At 39.2% G+C, this 17,543-nt stretch overlaps 1 protein-coding gene across 12 annotated transcripts in view; it reads left to right on the top strand.

The window, feature by feature from the left end:
• The window catches only part of ENPP2 (ectonucleotide pyrophosphatase/phosphodiesterase 2), a 226,400-nt gene extending 209,249 nt beyond the window's left edge, over positions 1–17,151 (top strand). For all 12 annotated transcript variants that reach the window (XM_073632184.1, XM_073632183.1, XM_073632188.1 and 9 more), the window contains one exon: positions 16,587–17,151. In XM_073632184.1, coding sequence (XP_073488285.1) covers positions 16,587–16,757 — 171 coding nt within the window. In that variant the 3' untranslated portion in view covers positions 16,758–17,151. The remainder of the gene's footprint in view (positions 1–16,586) is intronic.
• The last annotated feature ends 392 nt before the right edge of the window (positions 17,152–17,543 follow it).

The following is a 17,543-nucleotide window of genomic DNA, read 5'->3' on the forward strand; positions in this document are numbered from 1 at the left end:
CTATGGAAGAAAAATCACTATATTCTCTTGATGTGGTGAGAGCAGTCTGCTTAAAGACGACTGCTCAGATTCGGAAAACGGATGTTTTGTTTGTATTGCCTGAAGGTCCTAAAAGAGGACAGGCAGCATGGAAATCTACTATTCTAAATGGACTTGACAAGTAATCATTCTAGCATCAATCTGCATCTAAAGTCTGAACCAAGGGGGTTTTCTTTGTGTTCTATATTATAGTTACTGATGTGGCAGTGGAGTGACTTCAGTATTTTGTATCAATGTTCTTCAGGAGATGCATTCCCATTCATGATCCTTTGTTACAAACACCCTGCTGTGTAAACTGATTCGCCGGGTGCTTCAAAATGGCCTCCTGCAGGCCACCTGGATCAGTGATAACCTGAAAGTAAAAATTCAGAAATGTCTGATGTTAATCATGCTTCGCCTTCCAACATATGCTGTTTTGTACACCATCGCCCTTCTTCAGTACCGCCTCCATGGAACAGTCCATAAATGTCTGACATTGAGACCTCTTGTGCTTCCCAACAATATACGAGTTCAGAGCTGGGTTTGGACCAAACCAAAAAGGAAGCTATAACTCTCTCCCACTGCTGCTGCATGTTAGGTCAATGTCATTAATCAAACCCAAACTTGTCCTTTTATATAGGACTACAGAATGCCTTCCCTTCTCCTGAACGCTGACATAGGGGGTAATAGTCCTAACAAACGTCCTAATACATTTGTTTTGAGATAACCCTGCAACGTGCAGAGCACAGTGTTAGAATTCTGGCAGAATCAATCATTTTTTTTTTTTATTATTTGCACTAAACAGCTCTAACACACATTTTGAATGGCATATTTAATAGACCAAAATAAAGCAAAAATAGATTGGTAGATGCTAGAATAGATTTTCCTAGATGATAGCTGTGTCCTTCAGATAAAAGGCTGGTTCAAGAAATGTGCAGAGAGTATTACAGTATATGCAAAGGCAAAATTGGATTTTTTTTTTTTAAGTATAACTAAAGGCAAAAATTGTTCTATATGGTTGTAGAGAGGGACTAAAACACTTGTCAGTTTTTTTTATTGCTGTCTGTGCCCCCCCCTTAGGGAGATTTACTTTCTCTATTAGCCATATTTACTGTTCTCACTGAAGTGAAAGAAAATCCCAAATTTTGGGGTGTCCTGGGAAAGAAATAGAGGGAACATCTTCTAATGGGGGCACCAGTTCTGATAACCTTACTGACAACCAGAGATTTTCTCACTTTGAAGGGATTTCCTTTCCCTTCCTATTTTGCCTATAGGACAGGAAGTAAAGAAACATCTCCCCCATGGGACACAGATGGCAAAAGTCCCTGAGAGGGGTTATAACTCTCCCTTACTCCATCCAAAATGAAAAAAAAAAGGTTTTGCCTTTTATTTTACATTGTTTTGGATAGAGTAGGGAAGCGTTAAATTATATTATTGTGGTCTGTAATCCTATTGGTGAGCTTCATCCTCTCTATTGGTCATGGTGACAATTGTCACTGAGACAGAAAGTAAGGAGAATTTTGGAGTTGTCATGAGTGCAATAGGTAGGGCTAAATCTTCCACAAATGTTCTGGTGACAATTGTCTATGGTGGAAATTTCCTCTTACTAAGGGGACATTTCTTTTATTACCTGTTGTGTGTCCAAGTCAGGAAGTGACACAAAGACACAAACAGCAAAAAAGGAAACTGATAGAACTTTTAACCTTTCCCTACTCTAGCCAAAACTTTAGGCTTTACATGCACTTTGACATAAATGCCTGGCTGGTGTGATTGCGCAGGCTTATCTCATATTCATTCTGCTGAATAATTCTGCAGCGGTTGTATCTTTCAGCTGTCATTTTATGTCATTGAAGGACTTACAGCCAAAAGTCATAAAACTGCATCTTTAGATTTTATTTTATTTCTATTTTTGGGGCATAGGAAGGAAATTGAGCCACACTAAAAAACCTGGTCAAACCTCAGGAAAACGTACTTGTAGAAAGCCAGTACTGCAAGTCATGTCTGTGGAGGTTCTGATTTATCTAGGTCATGGTATAGCTAGTATTAGTCACATTCAAAACAAGTCCAGTTAAGGGCCCATCCACACTATGCATTGCGTTCACACTTATGCAACCTAATCATTTTGAATGGGCTGACAAGGTTCCCTAAAGGGTTAGTTCACCTTTACCAAAAAACTGCCTATGCAGGTAAGGGGCACCTGTAGATAAAAACAAACTGTGCAGCTTTGACTAAAGTTGGACAATGCCCTTACTATAGGTTTAGGCCATTTACGTACCACCTGAGGCCTGGCCAAAAAACACCCAGAGATGGCATCTTTCCATCCTGCCTTTTTGCTAAGACACTCCCAGCCATTACTGCTTACCCCCACAAGCATAGCTCCCAAACCCCTACACATGTGCGGCCCATTATCTCCTCCATTGCAGTATTGATGAGCTCGGAGTTACAGCAACAGGGGATTAGAGAGCGCATGTGAGGGGGTTTTAATTGTCAAGGAGTGTCTTGGCAATATCCTAGGAAGAAGATAGGATGGGATGATGCCATCTCTGGGAGTTTTTTTCCAGGCTTTTGGAAGTACAGTACGTAAATGGCCTACACCTACAGCATGGGCATTATTTAACTTTGATCAAAGCTACACAAAGACAAGTAAAACTACTGTAGACAATAAGGGGAACAATCTGAAAGAGGGGTTATGGTGGATGACATCACGTAATGGGCCAAAGAGGTGGATAATGGGGGAGAAGGGGAGAAAAGCAAGGGGAGCCTAAAACAAAAATTGATGGTAGGTAGGGATGGAGATCAGAGACATAAAGTCCTGGTCATAGGCAGTTTTTTGGTAAAAGTGAACTAATCCTTTAAGGACGTAAAGTGAATTGATCCCATTTAAAAAATAAATAAATAAAACCCTCAGCTTGGATGAACATATATGAACAAGGCATAGTGAAACATTATATATACACATTAACTAAAAATCATAAAGGGTTTGTGGTAAACAGCCATAGATTACCTATACATAAAAGCACCATGCTGCAGTTAAAGCTGGGTACACACTGAGAAAATCCTGTACGAGGGATGTTTGTTCAATTTCTGTATAGCGTGTACACAACTTTCACCATCTGATTCGGACTTTCCAAATGAAGATTTCCAAAGGGACAAACTCCAAAATTATTCCCGTACGTGAACAAAACAAACAATTTTTGTTTAATGTGTACTGTTTTCATACAATGCAAAAGACTGCTTATGATCAGACACCATAAACGAACAAAAAAAAGCGTTTGTTGTACAAGAATTTTTGTACTCTATTTCCATCCCTGGTTCTGACTTGCTGTGAAACATCGAGGAAAACCAGATGATCGTTTGCCCGATTTTTTCTTATAATGTGTACTCAGCTTTAGACATTCAAAGTTTCTGTATAGGCATTAAATATGGAGTTGATGATGTTTGTTGCCCACATATGTCAATGATGATCTTAAAATTCTGAAAAAAAAACCCTCCATGGCTGTAGGAACCCTTTAAAGTAGAAGTTCACCCTAATACTAAAATCTCTAAATTTACTGGCATCCACAATTTAAGACTAACCTATCTAGCCCTGTAAAGAAGAAATCCCTATACATACCTTTTCTGAAGCCGTTTGGGTTCGGTCTGACGCTGAGCTGCCAGCGGCGGCTTCTCTGTGGAGGCAGGTGCAGAGGAGGCAGCCGACAATGGAAGCCCCATAATAAGTCTATGGGTGATGTCACTTCCCAGGCATTTCCCAGACTTTTTCAGCTGTATCTTTTGCAGAGCTTCCGCCGCTGGAGACTGAACTGGAGTGGCTTCAGAAAAGGTATGTATAGCGATTTCTTCTTTACAGGGCTCTTTACAGGGCTAGATAGGTTAGTCTTAGATTATAGATGCCAGTAGATTTAGAGATTTTAGTATTAGAGTAAACTTCCACTTTAATTTCAACAGCAACATTAGCAGAAAGTTTAGAAGTTTCTGAGACTTCTTGACTTGGTTTTTTTGGGAAAACTCTTTATTCCACCCTTAAACGTTTTGTTCTTTTGTGGTAGGAATAAAGAAAAAAAAACATGATGGGGTTCTGTGGGCAATGAAGACTTTCCAACATTCTATTTCCCTTTGGACATTTGAAGGCCACTTTTTGCATGAGAACTTGAAGATCTTCCATTTTGTAGTAATAGTCACTGCTAAATGCTTGTTGAAGGATATCACTGTTTTAGTAATGTTATCATATATCTTTACATGATATTATCACAGGACCAAAATCACATCCCCAGTTAGTCTGTTTGGTATCTGTGCCCTAGATTACAAACCATAGAAAATCATGATGTATCAAGTACAATTATTGTTCATTCAAGGCAATTTTGTTGATTTCAGCCACAGCCATTTGCTAGTTTCCAGAATTTTGGTAGTGTTGATTCTTTTGGGATCTACACCACTGAAAAATAAATGACCCCAAAGCCCTCTTCTATACTTAAAAAAAAACAAAACAAAAACATAGCAAAGCAAAGAGGTACCTCCAGCGACAGGGAGCGAGCTTACATTCACCCCAGGGCTGAGTCCATGGCTATAATGGGAAGTTAGAACAGAATTTAGGCGCCAGTCACTTTAAGTATTTTTCCTTGTCAAAAGAAGTTTATTGAGTATACAATGTTATAAAGATACATAAAGTAAGTTTACAAGGATCTATAAAGTAAGCTCATTGTTTTACAGTAGGGTTTATATAGGTAAATATCATGAAATTTCAAATATTAAACATTGGGTTCACGCAAACCTAAATTAAAGATATATATCATTTCCTTAGTTACTTTTGTAGGTATTTAAATGATTTATACCTACTATACATATTGTTTACAAGTAGAGTGTATATAGGTCAAATAAATTCTGATAATGAGCTTTAATCGTAAGGTGGAGAAAAGGAAAGAGAAAGAAGAAAAAGGGTTGAAAGGTAGAGGTATGGTCCACAAGGTTGTCCCGCTCGTCAGTTTATTATTCTTTTTAGTTCTCTTTGAAGCCTTAGAATGGGTGTCTCTGTAAGTCATTTAATCTGTTACCATGGCAACAGGACAGAGTCATTGAAGTTTGACAGGAACTGTTGTTTTATCCAAGGATGCCAAAGTTTTTCAAATTTTGGAATTTGATTTTGATCGATGGCTACCATCTTAGCATGGGACATTGTATTATTCATTCTGTGAATTGTTTCTGCTAGTACCAATGTAGGAGATTTCCATGCCTTGGCCACTGTTTGTTTTGCAGCCGTTATTAGTTGGATCATAAGTTTGAATTGAGAGAGTGTTAACCATTCCGGTTTTAGATTAAGTAAAGTTAAATATGGATCTGGTTGTATTATTTTTTTAAATATTTTAGATGCAATCACGAAGACTTCCTTCCAGAAGGTTTGGATTACTGGGCACGTCCACCATATGTGTAAATATGTGCCTATTTTTGGGCATCCTCGAAAACAAAGAGCTGAGGTATTAGGTGAATATTTTGCCACTCTAGCGGGTACAAGGTACCAGCGAGTTAGGACTTTATAATTTGTCTCCAGTGCTAAGATGTTGGGTGAAGATGACTTAGATGTGAGCCATATGTTAGACCAGTCCGTGTCTTCTAAAGTTCGTCCCAGGTCCTCCTCCCACCTCTGAACGTAAGAGGGTCTATTAAGATTTGGTACTCCATATAATTGATTATAAAGTGATGAAATTGTACCTTTAGCAAATGGATCTTTTGTACAGATTGATTCAAAAATGGATAATTGGGATAATGGTGTATCCCCCTTTAGGAATGGTGTATAGAAATTTTTGATTTGGAGATATCTAAATATCTCAGAGTTTGGTAGATCATATTTTTCTCTAAGCGATGGGAATGAAAGGAATGATTTAGATGCTATGAAGTCATTTAGTGTCTGAATGCCTGATGTTGTCCAAGCTTTAAAAGAATTTGGGTAGATCCATGCCGGATAAAAGGCCGGATTTCTGATAAAAGAAAGGAGAGGATTGTGTGGAGATTGTAACTGATATTTGGTTTTTAGTTTATCCCAGAGAGATAAGAAGTGTTTAGTTATGGGATTATGAATTTTAAAGCGGTCTTTAGGATCAAGCCATAATAAATTTGATATTAATAGAGGGTCATTTTCTGAAGCCTCTATAAATACCCATAATGGGATTTCCTGTTTTGCATGGTATTTGGACAGACTGGCCAAATGTGCCGCTCTGTAGTAGTTAGTAAAATTAGGGTATCCCAGGCCTCCTTTATTTTTGGGAAGATGTAGTGTGTGTATAGGTATACGTGGTTTAGAAGAGCCCCATATAAACGAAGTTGCTCTTTTTTGTACTATTCTCAAAAAATAGGAAGGAATTGGAATAGGGAGGACTCTGAATAGATAAAGCAATTTGGGTAGAATAGTCATTTTGATTGCATTAATCTTCCCCATCCAGGATAAAGGAAGTTGCGACCATTGTTTTATTAGATTTGTGATCTGTCTTAATACAGGAGGATAATTGGTTGAGAATAAGTCAGAATGAGAGGCTGTTAAATGAATTCCAAGATATGGGATTGATTTTTCTGCCCATGTGAATGGGAGTGCAGCCCTAGCCGGGATCAATTCCATGTTTTTGAGTGAAATATTAAGCACTAGGCATTTCTTAGGATTAATCATAAGGCCGGATAGGGCTGCAAATCCATCAAGAGCTGGTATTAAGTTAGGACCAGAGACCTGTGGTGATGATAGAAAAAGTAATATATCGTCTGCAAATATACATAATTTGTGTGTAATACCTCCTACTTCAATGCCAGTTATAGTTTGGTTTGTTCTGATATATTGGGCCATGGGTTCGAGTATAAGGGCAAATAATAAGGGAGATAATGGGCAACCCTGTCGGGTACCTCTTTCGATATTAAAGGCTTCAGATTTGTATCCAGCATATTTTATATAGGCTTTGGGTTTATTATATAATGCTTTGATCCATGTTAAAAAGTGGGGTCCAAAACCCCATTTTTGTAATGAATATTGCATATATTGCCAGGATACTGTGTCAAATGCCCTCTTAATATCGAGAGATAGAAAACATAAAGGGATTTTCTGTTTTTTAGCAATATGTGCCAATAACACTGCCCTGCGTATATCATCGCCTGCCTGTCTATTTGGCATGAAGCCTACTTGATCTCTATGTATTAATTTTCCTATAATGCTATTGAGGCGTTTTGCTATTATTTTTGCTAATAATTTAATATCGAAGTTTAACAGAGAGATAGGCCGATAATTCACACAGGAAGTGTCATCAGAAAGGGGTTTTGGGATCATACAAACAATTGCCATTAGTGTTTCTTGCCGAAAAGAATGTCCATCTAGAAGTTTGTTAAAAGTTTCAGTGAGAATGGGAGAGAGTATTTCTGAGAATGTTTTATAGTATAAAGCCGAGTAGCCGTCTGGGCCTGGTCTTTTGTTAAGTTTTAGGTCTTTTATGGCGTTAGCAACTTCATCTATAGTTATAGGCTCATCCAAACTGCTTTTTTGATTCTGAGATAACTCAGGTAAGGTTATTTTTGAGAAGAAGGATTCAGCCTCTGTAGGATTAAATTCATTGTTTGTCTTGTATAAAGTTGCGAGATGTGAGTGAAATTTATGGACTATTTTAACTGGATTACAAGTGTAAAATTTTTTGATAATTTCAAACGTATTGGTTTGAAAGATTTGTTAGTTGAATTTAATGCCCGAGCCAAATATGTACCTGGTTTGTTTGTATTCATGTAGAAATTGTGTTTGGAGCGTTTGAGGGATTTATCAACTGACTCAGTGAGAAATAGATCGTATTCCAATCTAGATTTTTCCAGATGAGATTTTGTACTCTGAGATGGATTATCTTGAAATGATATGTAGGCTGCATTAAAATTGAGTTCTAGTTTTTTTGCTAGATTTTTGCGTTCCCGTTTAAATAGTGCCATTTGTCTTTGTATTGTACCGCGCAAGACAGGCTTATGAGCTTCCCACAGTGTTATTGGGGAGATGTCTGTTGTATTATTAATTGATATGTATTCCTTTAAAGCTTGTTCAATGGCCATCTGATGTAGTGGGTGTTTGAGCATTATGTCCGGTAAGTACCACGTTGGGTCATGCGCTTTTGGTATGGCTGAGGCTATAATAGTGTATACTGCATTATGGTCAGACCACGGAATCGGAATTATATCTGATGCAATAATTTCTGGTATCATTCCTATTGTTAGAAAAATATGATCTATTCTGGTGAAGGTTTGATGAGGGTGCGAGAAATAAGTGAATTTCTTTTTCATTGGGTTACTTTCTCTCCATGAATCTACCAGATTGTATTTGGAAAGAAGTTGAGAAAAAGGTAATCTAGAGGTTATTTTGGATGGTGTAAAAGGTGATTTATCTAGAAATGGGAGGAGGACCTGGTTCGAATCCCCACACATTATCACTGTTCCTATTTTGTGTGTATTAATCACTTGTAATATATGTGAGAGGAATGGTGTAGGTTGTTTGTTAGGAGCGTAGTAGGAAATCACCGTGATTGCTGTATCCATTATATAACCCATGAGTATCAGGTATCTACCTTCTGGGTCTTTAATTTCTGATGATAAGGTGAATGGTGTGGATCGGTGAAATGCAATTAGAGTTCCCCTTTTCTTGGTACAGGCAGAAGCCGTGTAAATTTGTTGATAAAAAGGAGAAATATATTTAGGAGTAGAATCTTTGGTGAAGTGTGTTTCTTGGAGGCATACTATGTGAGCCTTCTTGTTATGGAAAGTACGGAAGGCTTTGGTCCTTTTTTGAGGGACATTTATTCCCTGAACATTCAGGGAAAGTATATTCAGTGGTGCCATGGCAATAGATCAAATAGTTTTGACTTACTTTTTGTTATGCAGAGCTGACTGCGCAGATCAACCTGTGTGGACTGAAGAGATGAATAGATAGAAAAGAACCCAGTGAATTCTGGAGTAAAGAGTAAACAAAAAACATATGAGATTAGATGATACATTGTATAAATTATTTTTTGCAAGTAATCACAATTTACCCGTGAAAGAGAATAAATATCTCTCTCAGGGGAATAAGTGCCTTCGTCACACTCCCACATAATATGGTTGGGAAAATGAGGAGGGCTAATGGGGGTACACGGATCTTCCGCTTACAGGAGAGAAGTGCTATGTCAAAAGACATCAAAATGATGTTTCATTAGTTGGAGTGCAGAATATAGTTTTTGTTGAAATTATTTATTCCAGGGTGGTTGTATATGGTTAGTCTTGCCCTAGGCTAAATAATTCAGTTAGAAAGGTACTGTTAATAACTTTGGTATTGATGAAGATAGTTTGAATTATTTTGGGATTTTAACCCTTTTAGAGTAAACAATTACATATTTTATTCATATGTAACTGTTTAGATATGTTAACTCATAAAATTGAGGTTGTATTGCTTCAGATTAGAATAAACAAAAACATAATTCTAGGAACTAGTTAGGTAATAATATATTTGTTTTAAGAAAAGAAAGAAAAAGCTTCCATTACTTCTGGATTATTGAACATATTTGTCCTAAAAAGTAATAAATCTATTGTTATTACCTGATAATATATAACTGAACAAGAATTTCCTTATTTCACTTATATATTCTAAGGCTATATGAATCAGAAGTAATAAGAAATATAACTGGAATGTAACATGATCCCACACAGTGTGTGACTATCAGAATGCAGTTACATTCAGTTATAAATATAGGTTTTTTTATAGAGAACCATCTCTTAGTATAATAAATGAAGAGATATCAGGAATTAGGATGTCAGTCCATTGAATCTTCTTGGTCCATGGATGATGTGGCATAACGGCCTCTTTTGTGAGAATGATGATTCCCATTTTGTTCTGGAATTTTCTGGGTGCTGCCTGAAGGTGAAGATGATGCCATTCTTCTGCGTGTGGGAGTGTTGCTGCTTGTGGGTTCTGTCAGATTTAATTTTAAAAGGGTTTGTTGTAGTTCATCTGCTGATCTGCTTCTGTAAATTGTACCTTGGTAATTAAATCTGACTGAAAAGGGGAAGCCCCATTGATACATAATGTTGTGGCGTTGCAGTTCCATTAGTTGGGGTTTCATGGATCGTCTTTTAGTAATAGTAAGTTGGGATAGGTCAGCAAAAATTTGATAATTGTGTCCTTGAAAATTAAGTTCCTTTTTTTCTCTAGCAGCAATTAGTATGTGTTCTTTCGTTCTGTAATAATGAAATTTTGTGATTATATCACGTGGGGGTCCATCTTTCTTTTTGGCTGTGAGGGCTCTGTGTACTCTGTCCAGTTCTAAACGTTCAATAGGGATATCTGGCTTTAGTTCTTGTAATAGAGCAGTAATAGTAGATTGCAGGTCTGTCACAGTTTCAGGTATTCCCCTTATGCGCAAGTTTGAACGTCTGGCTCTATTTTCGTAATCTTCGAGCTTAGTTTGAAGTATTAAATTCTCTTTTTTTAATTGTTCCAATTCTGTTATATTTTTTTGGGTTGTAATTTCAATTTCATCCATTTTTTTTTTGTAAGGCTGCGGTGCGGTTTCCCAGCTCTCTTATTTCTTTGGTTAGGCTTTTTGTTATTTGGTCTGAGGTTTGTTTTAAAGCCTTATGAAGCATCTTTTCAAATTGTAATAATATTATTGGGGATACTGAGGAGTCTTGTGGAGAAGTTTGTGAGAGGATTTGTTCTGTATCTGACTCAAATGGAGAGTCTTGCTGTGACATTTTCTGTCTGTGAGAGCGCCCTGATGCTGTATCTTGTGAGGTGACTGGAGCTGCTTCAGCTGCAGTGAGTGCCTGTGAGCTCTTTGTGAGGTGATTTTTATTTCTGCCACGGTTTCCTCCCAGTACCATATTTCCTGCCCAAACTTTCACAGTTTGTTCCCTGGGGCAAAAAGGTTCAAATGGATACCTTTTGAGCCTGCAGGCTCCGCTTTGTCCTTCTCTTCTCTCCTCAGCGGTGTGGAGCTCTAACAATGCATGTCTGCTCCGCTAGGCTCCGCCTCCTGCCCCCCACTTTAAGTATTTTTTAATGCTTTAATGAGAACTTTGGAGAAGTAGTAGGAGAAAGGGTTAGGGGAGGTTTCAGATACCCTTTTTGCAGATCACTTACAGACTCCTTGAATCCAAAGGCAAAACAGCTTTCTTTTAGAAGATCTTGGATACCTGGATATGTCTCCCAAGCAGACCTAGCAGCTGGTAGAATGTCTGGACAATCCTCTCTCACAGACTTAGCAGCCAGTAAAACTCCTGGATGAGCCTCTCTCCCAGACTTGGCAGCCAGTAGCACTCTTGGATAAGTTTCTCTCACAGACTTGGAAGCCAGGAGCTAGTTACCTAATTTAGATTGTAGAACAGCTTGACAGTACCAGAACCTTTAAGCCGACCTGCCGATACTGCAAACAGGATTAGATATAAGTGCGTCCTCCAAACGAGTCACCAGGCCCTCCTGAGAGACCAGCCTTCATCTTGGCTCTCTCCAGCAACGGTCCTCCCCTGGATCTCCTCAGCTTGGCTCGGCTTCTTCCACACAGGCAAGACAGCCTAAGGACCGACTCAGGATTAGTAGGCCCCAGTCAGGCTTCTGGGCCTACTTGCAGAGCTTGTAGCAACACACCCTCGGGCCCCGAGGTAACGAACTGACTTAGAGCACATGTCCTCTGTCCAATAAATACCCCTTCACAGAATGCACAGCGGCCAGGAACCTCCTACTGGGCTGTTTCTAGAAAAAGAATATTCATTACATAGCTCAACCTAGTTGAAATTCTCATACTGTCCTGTGGTACCAGTGACACCTACTGGCAACAGTGAGAAATGCACAACTCAAACAAGTTTAGAACAGAACCGAATATACAATCAAATCCGAGCTGTTTACAGCTCAGCCAAAAACTAAATTTACACTTTAGCCCCATTTTTAGGGACAGGGGGCTACAAACACATATATAGATACAGTTCCTTAAAACAGAACTAAAGTCTTCTATCCATTGCAATAACTAAAAAACGCATTTCTATTCTTGTTAGATGGCCTTGGATGTTCAAAAATGAAAAGTTTGCCTACCTCCGAAACTTTATTTGGCAAATCCCAATGCCCGCCAAAGAGTGCCCTACCTTAAACTTAGATCTGCATTGGCCAATGTGCTGCACATATGATCAGCTATGACAGCAGCTGTATGAGAGCCGGAAAAATGATGAGAGCTGACACACACTGGCAACTATGACCGTTATCGCCATAGGCATGCTTTGAATTTAGCATAGACTGTGCATGTTCTAGTAGGCAGAATGTAAATGGAAACGCTAAAAAAAGCAGCATTGGTTTGTTTAGGGATTTAATAACACTTAATGAACATTTCTAGCTTGTGCTGTCTTTTGTGAACCATTAAGCCTCATTCACACGGGTGTACTTAAGAACATGCCTAAGCATACACCCCCTCAAGAGCCATGTTTTCCCACATGGGGAAGCATAAGTGTTCCATGCATCCCCATGCAGGTAGCCCCTTTCATGTCAGTTGGGACATTAGCCGCTGTTCCCAATCTGACATCTGTGTGGGTGCAGGTGTACAATGGGGAAAATAATTATATGATCCCCTGCAGATTATGTAAGTTTGCCCACTTACAAAGAAATTAAGAATCTATCATTTTTATCATAGGTGTATTTTAAATGATAGAGACAGAATATCAACCAAAAATCCAGAAAAAACATGATATAAATGTTATAAATTGAGTTGCAGTTCAGTGAGTAAAATAAGTATTTGATCCCCAAGCAAAACATGACTTTGTTCTTGGTGGAGAAACCCTTGTTTCGCAACTGCCTTGCGATCATTCACAAGTTCCTCCCATGTAGTTCTGGGCTGATCGCTCACTTTTCCAGACCAAGGGGGATTGATGATTATTTTGTATTCTTTCCAATCGCTCCAACAGTTGTCTCCTTCTCACCAAATTTCTTCCTGATAGTCTTGTAGCCCATTGCAGCCTTGTGCAGGTCTATAATCTTGTCCCTGACATCCTTTGGTCTTTCCCATGATAGTGAGGTTTGAATGGAAGAGATTCTGTGGGCAGGAGTCTTTTTATACACATAATGAGTTGTTGTTAGGAGCACCTTCTTAAATTAAACATGACTAATCTGTACCACATGAGCACATACTGTAGCCAGTCTGTGGGAGCCAGAATTATTGTTGGTTGGTAAGGGATCAAATACTTCTTTTACTCACCAAACTGCAAATCAATGTATAACGTTTGTATCATGTGTTTTTTCTGGATTTTTGGTTGATATTCTGTCTCTATCATTTAAAATACACCTATGATAACAATTATAGACTCTTAATTTCTTTGTAAGTGGGCAAACTTACAATATCTGCAGGGGATAAAATATATTCTCCACTGTATTTGGATCCCCAAAACCACACTGTCTGCCGCTGTGTCCCAATTGATATGAATGGGACTACCTGCACGGGGATATACAGAACATCTGTACATCCCCGTGCATGCAAACACAGCCCCCACATGAAGCCTTAAATTGCTAAGTTCTGATTTCAATTCTACATTTTTTTTTTGTCACTGGTCTTTCTATTTCTTCTACACACCCACAATGGGCAGTCCTTACTCCTGCACAGCGTTGCACTCCAGTAATCCCATGGGAGTACCTTACTGTTCAAGATTACAGTGATCCCATGCAGGCCCCCAGGGGGCATCTTAATGCAGAACACTGGGTCAGCCCTGGAGAGGCGTAGAGTATTGCATTGGGAGCTTCTCTTTCTCCCACATGCCAATTTTTCAATTTAAAATCAAGGATGTTTGGCTTTAAAGTGATACCAAACACACGCGGTTTAATTTACATTGTCCCTTCTATTTCTGTATGTGGATGTTGGCACTGTAATTACCAAGTACCTTTTTCTGTCTGCAGGGAAGCATAGGCAGGAAGAGCTTCTAGTCCTATGCAGCTGGTCACATGTTCAAAATAAAAAATAAAAAACAGCCTTTGGAATACAGAGTAAAAAAAAAATATATCAATAAACTGTTTTAAATTGGCATACAAATATATATATATTTGAAATCAAATCTTTATAATCCTGTTGAAATAACATGGTGTGGCCAGATTTATGCCAGTCACAGGCTGTCATGTCCCTCCAACCTGTGTCTTAGAATAAGAGGGAGGTGCAGCCACCATTAATCTACATGTAGGATTCCACCCCCATTGTATTTATCTGGTTAGTGTGCATGGAGGAGGAGGGAGGGAGTGGGCTGTCATTTACTACTGTGTATACGCCCACACGTGTGACTCTATAGTCACATGGGCTGCTCAGATGTGATAGGGAGGAAATGCCCAGCATAGAAACTCACTGAAAACTGGCCATGTGCAGAGTTGCCATCACAGCTGCAAAATCCCTAGCTGAATTGGGGACATGAACAGAAGAGGGAGATAGAGAACAGCAGGATCAACGAGGAGTGAGTATGAACAGCATGTAATGCACCATTTATTGATCGTTTTTATGATGTGGGTTTAATGACGCTTTAAGGCAGTCAACCATCAAAGTCAACCACCTTAAAAGAAATGCTGCATTCAATTGTTTGTGATCTTAAGGTGGTTGGAATTTGTTAAAGGCTAAGTTTGGTCAAAACACTAAAAAAAAAAAAATCTGCACAAGAGATGGTAATTCTAATCAATGGGAAGTGTCTCTTGTGATGATGGCTACAGTTTTAGTTCATTCATCCACTTGTCCTTCATTCATAGATCGTATTTTATTGATGGGAGCAATAATCTGGCTTCTATAAATGGAAGAAGTGGGTGGAATAGGGCGAACATAGTTGGCAATGTTGATGAGTGCCTGTGACATCAATATATATATATTATCCCACAAAAGTAAGTACACCCCTCACATTTTTGTAAATATTTTATTCTGTCTTTTCATTTGACAACTCTGAAGAAATGACAATGTAACGTAGTGAGTGTACAGCTTGTAGAACAGTGTAAATTTGCTGTCCCCACAAAATAACTCAACACACAGCCATTAATGTCTAAACCGCTGGCAACAAAAGTGAGTACACCCCTAGGTGAAAATGTCCAAATTGGGCCCAAAGTGTCAATATTTTGTGTGGCCACCATTATCTTCCAGCACTGCCTTAACCCTTTTGGGCATGGAGTTCGCCAGAGCTTCACAGGTTGCCACTGGAGTCCTCTTTCACTCCTCCATGATGACATCACAGAGCTGGTGAATGTTAGAGACCTTGCACTCCTCCACCTTCCGTTTTGGGGATGCCGCACAGATGCTCAGTAGGGTTTAGGTCTGGAGAAATGCTTGGCCAGTCCATCACCTTTACCCTCAGCTTCTTTAGCAAAGCAGTGGTCGTTTTGGAGGTGTGTTTGGGGTCGTTATCATGTTGAAACACTGCTCTGCGGCCCAGTCTCCGAAAGGAGGGGATCATGCTCAGCTTCAGTATGTCACAGTACATGTTGGCATTTATGGTTCCCTCAATGAACTGTAGCTCCCCATTGCCGGCAGCACTCGTGCAGCCCCAGACCTTGACACTCCCACCACCCTGCTTGACTGTAGGCAAGACACACTTGTCTTTGTACTCCTCACCTGGTTGATGCCACACATGCTTGACACCATATGAACCAAATAAATGTATCTTGGTCTCATCAGACCACAGGACATGGTTCCAGTAATCCATGTCCTTATTCTGCTTGTGTTCAGCAAACTGTGGGCTTTCTTGTGTATTCTGTTTAGAAGCGGCTTCTTTCTGGGACGACAGTCATGCAGACCCAATTTGATGCAGTGTGCGACGTATGGTATGAGCACTGACAGGCTGGCCCCCCACCCCTTCAACCTCTGCAGCAATGGTGGCAGCAATGGATATGATGCTGAGCACGTGCACTTTTTTGGTTGACCATGGTGAGGCCTGTACTGAGTGGAACCTGTCCTGTTAAACCACTGTATGGTCTTGGCCAATGTGCTGCAGCTCAGTTTCATGGTCTTAGCAATCTTCTTATAGCCTAGGCCATCTTTATGTAGAGCAAAAATTCTTTTTTTCAGATCCGCAGAGAGTTCTTTGCCATAAGGTGTCATGTTGAACTTCCAGTGACCAGTATGAGAGAGTAATAACACCAAATTTAACACACCTGCTCCCCATTCACACCTGAGATCTTGTAACACTAACGAGTTACATGACATTGGGGGGGGGGGGGCGGAATGGCTAATTGGGCTCAATTTAGACATTTTCACTTAGGGGTGTACTCACTTTTGTTGCTAGCAGTTTAGACATTAATGGCTGTGTTGAGTTATTTTGAGGGGATAGCAAATTTACACTGTTATACAAGCTGTACACTCACTACTTTACGCTGTAGCAAAGTATTATTTCTTCAGTGTTGTCATGAAAAGATATAATAAAATATTTACAAAAATGTGAGGGGTGTACTCACTTTTGTGAGATACTGTGTATGTATGTATATGTATATATTTAATATATTATATAATATAATTATTCATTTATTTTTTTCTACCTCTATTATTATTTTTAATGATTGAAATGCTACATCCCAAGCTAATAGAAAACTAATTTCCCTCCCTCAGAACTCAGAAGATGAATCGAAGTGGGTGGAGGAACTTTTAAAAATGCACACTGCTCGGGTTAAAGACATTGAACAGTTAACCGGACTGGACTTCTATCGAAAGACAAATCGCAGCTACACAGAGATCCTTTCCCTGAAGACGTACATGCATACGTTTGAGAGCGAGATTTAAATCCAATAGTGCAACTCTCAAGTGGTGTATATTTTTTATATATTTTTTTGTATTTATTAATTTTTAAACCCAGGACACTTAAATATATTTAGTATTTTAATCCTAAATGTCACGCACATGTCAGATGTCCAGTAATGTTTTTAGATGTCTGTTAGGAAATCTCGTTCTTGCTGCAGCTAGGCTGGTAGACTAAGCTTGTTTAATAGTGCTGCAGAATTATTTCTTGCACCGGGAACTTTTTTTTTTCTAGTGCAACACTGATGTCTTTGTAGACTTTTTACTATGTAATGCAATATGTAAAATTACTTATATTAACTGGAAATTGTGACCAAACATATTTATGTTGTATGGATTAATGGAACCTCCTATAATAAACCACACGTTTCATTTTTAATGCTGTCCTGGCTTGTGCAACAGCTGTGTAATCACTTTAAAGGACAAATTCAGGTTTTTACAAAAACCTCAGAGTCCCCCTCCCTCGCCCCCTAAACATTCACAGCTGGGATCCCCCCACACACACAAACACTTACTTGACTCCTGCGATGGCCTCTTGTGTTGTCTGCAGCTCGACCACTAAAATTCTAGAGACTACCCACCTGCGTGCTAACATTCCGTAGACTTGAATTGGTCATAGCGCTTGCAGTATGAGTATATCTCTGGTCTACGGGATGTTATTGTGCAGGAGTGGGCAACCTGGCTTCCATTGATATAATATATGATGCTACTGCCATAAATTGTTAGCCAATCTCATTGCCGTGTGTCCAGCTGTCCCTTGTACGGAAGCTT

Source organism: Aquarana catesbeiana, linkage group LG05, assembly GCF_042186555.1.
Source record: "Aquarana catesbeiana isolate 2022-GZ linkage group LG05, ASM4218655v1, whole genome shotgun sequence".
NCBI classification, from domain to species: Eukaryota; Metazoa; Chordata; class Amphibia; order Anura; family Ranidae; genus Aquarana; species Aquarana catesbeiana.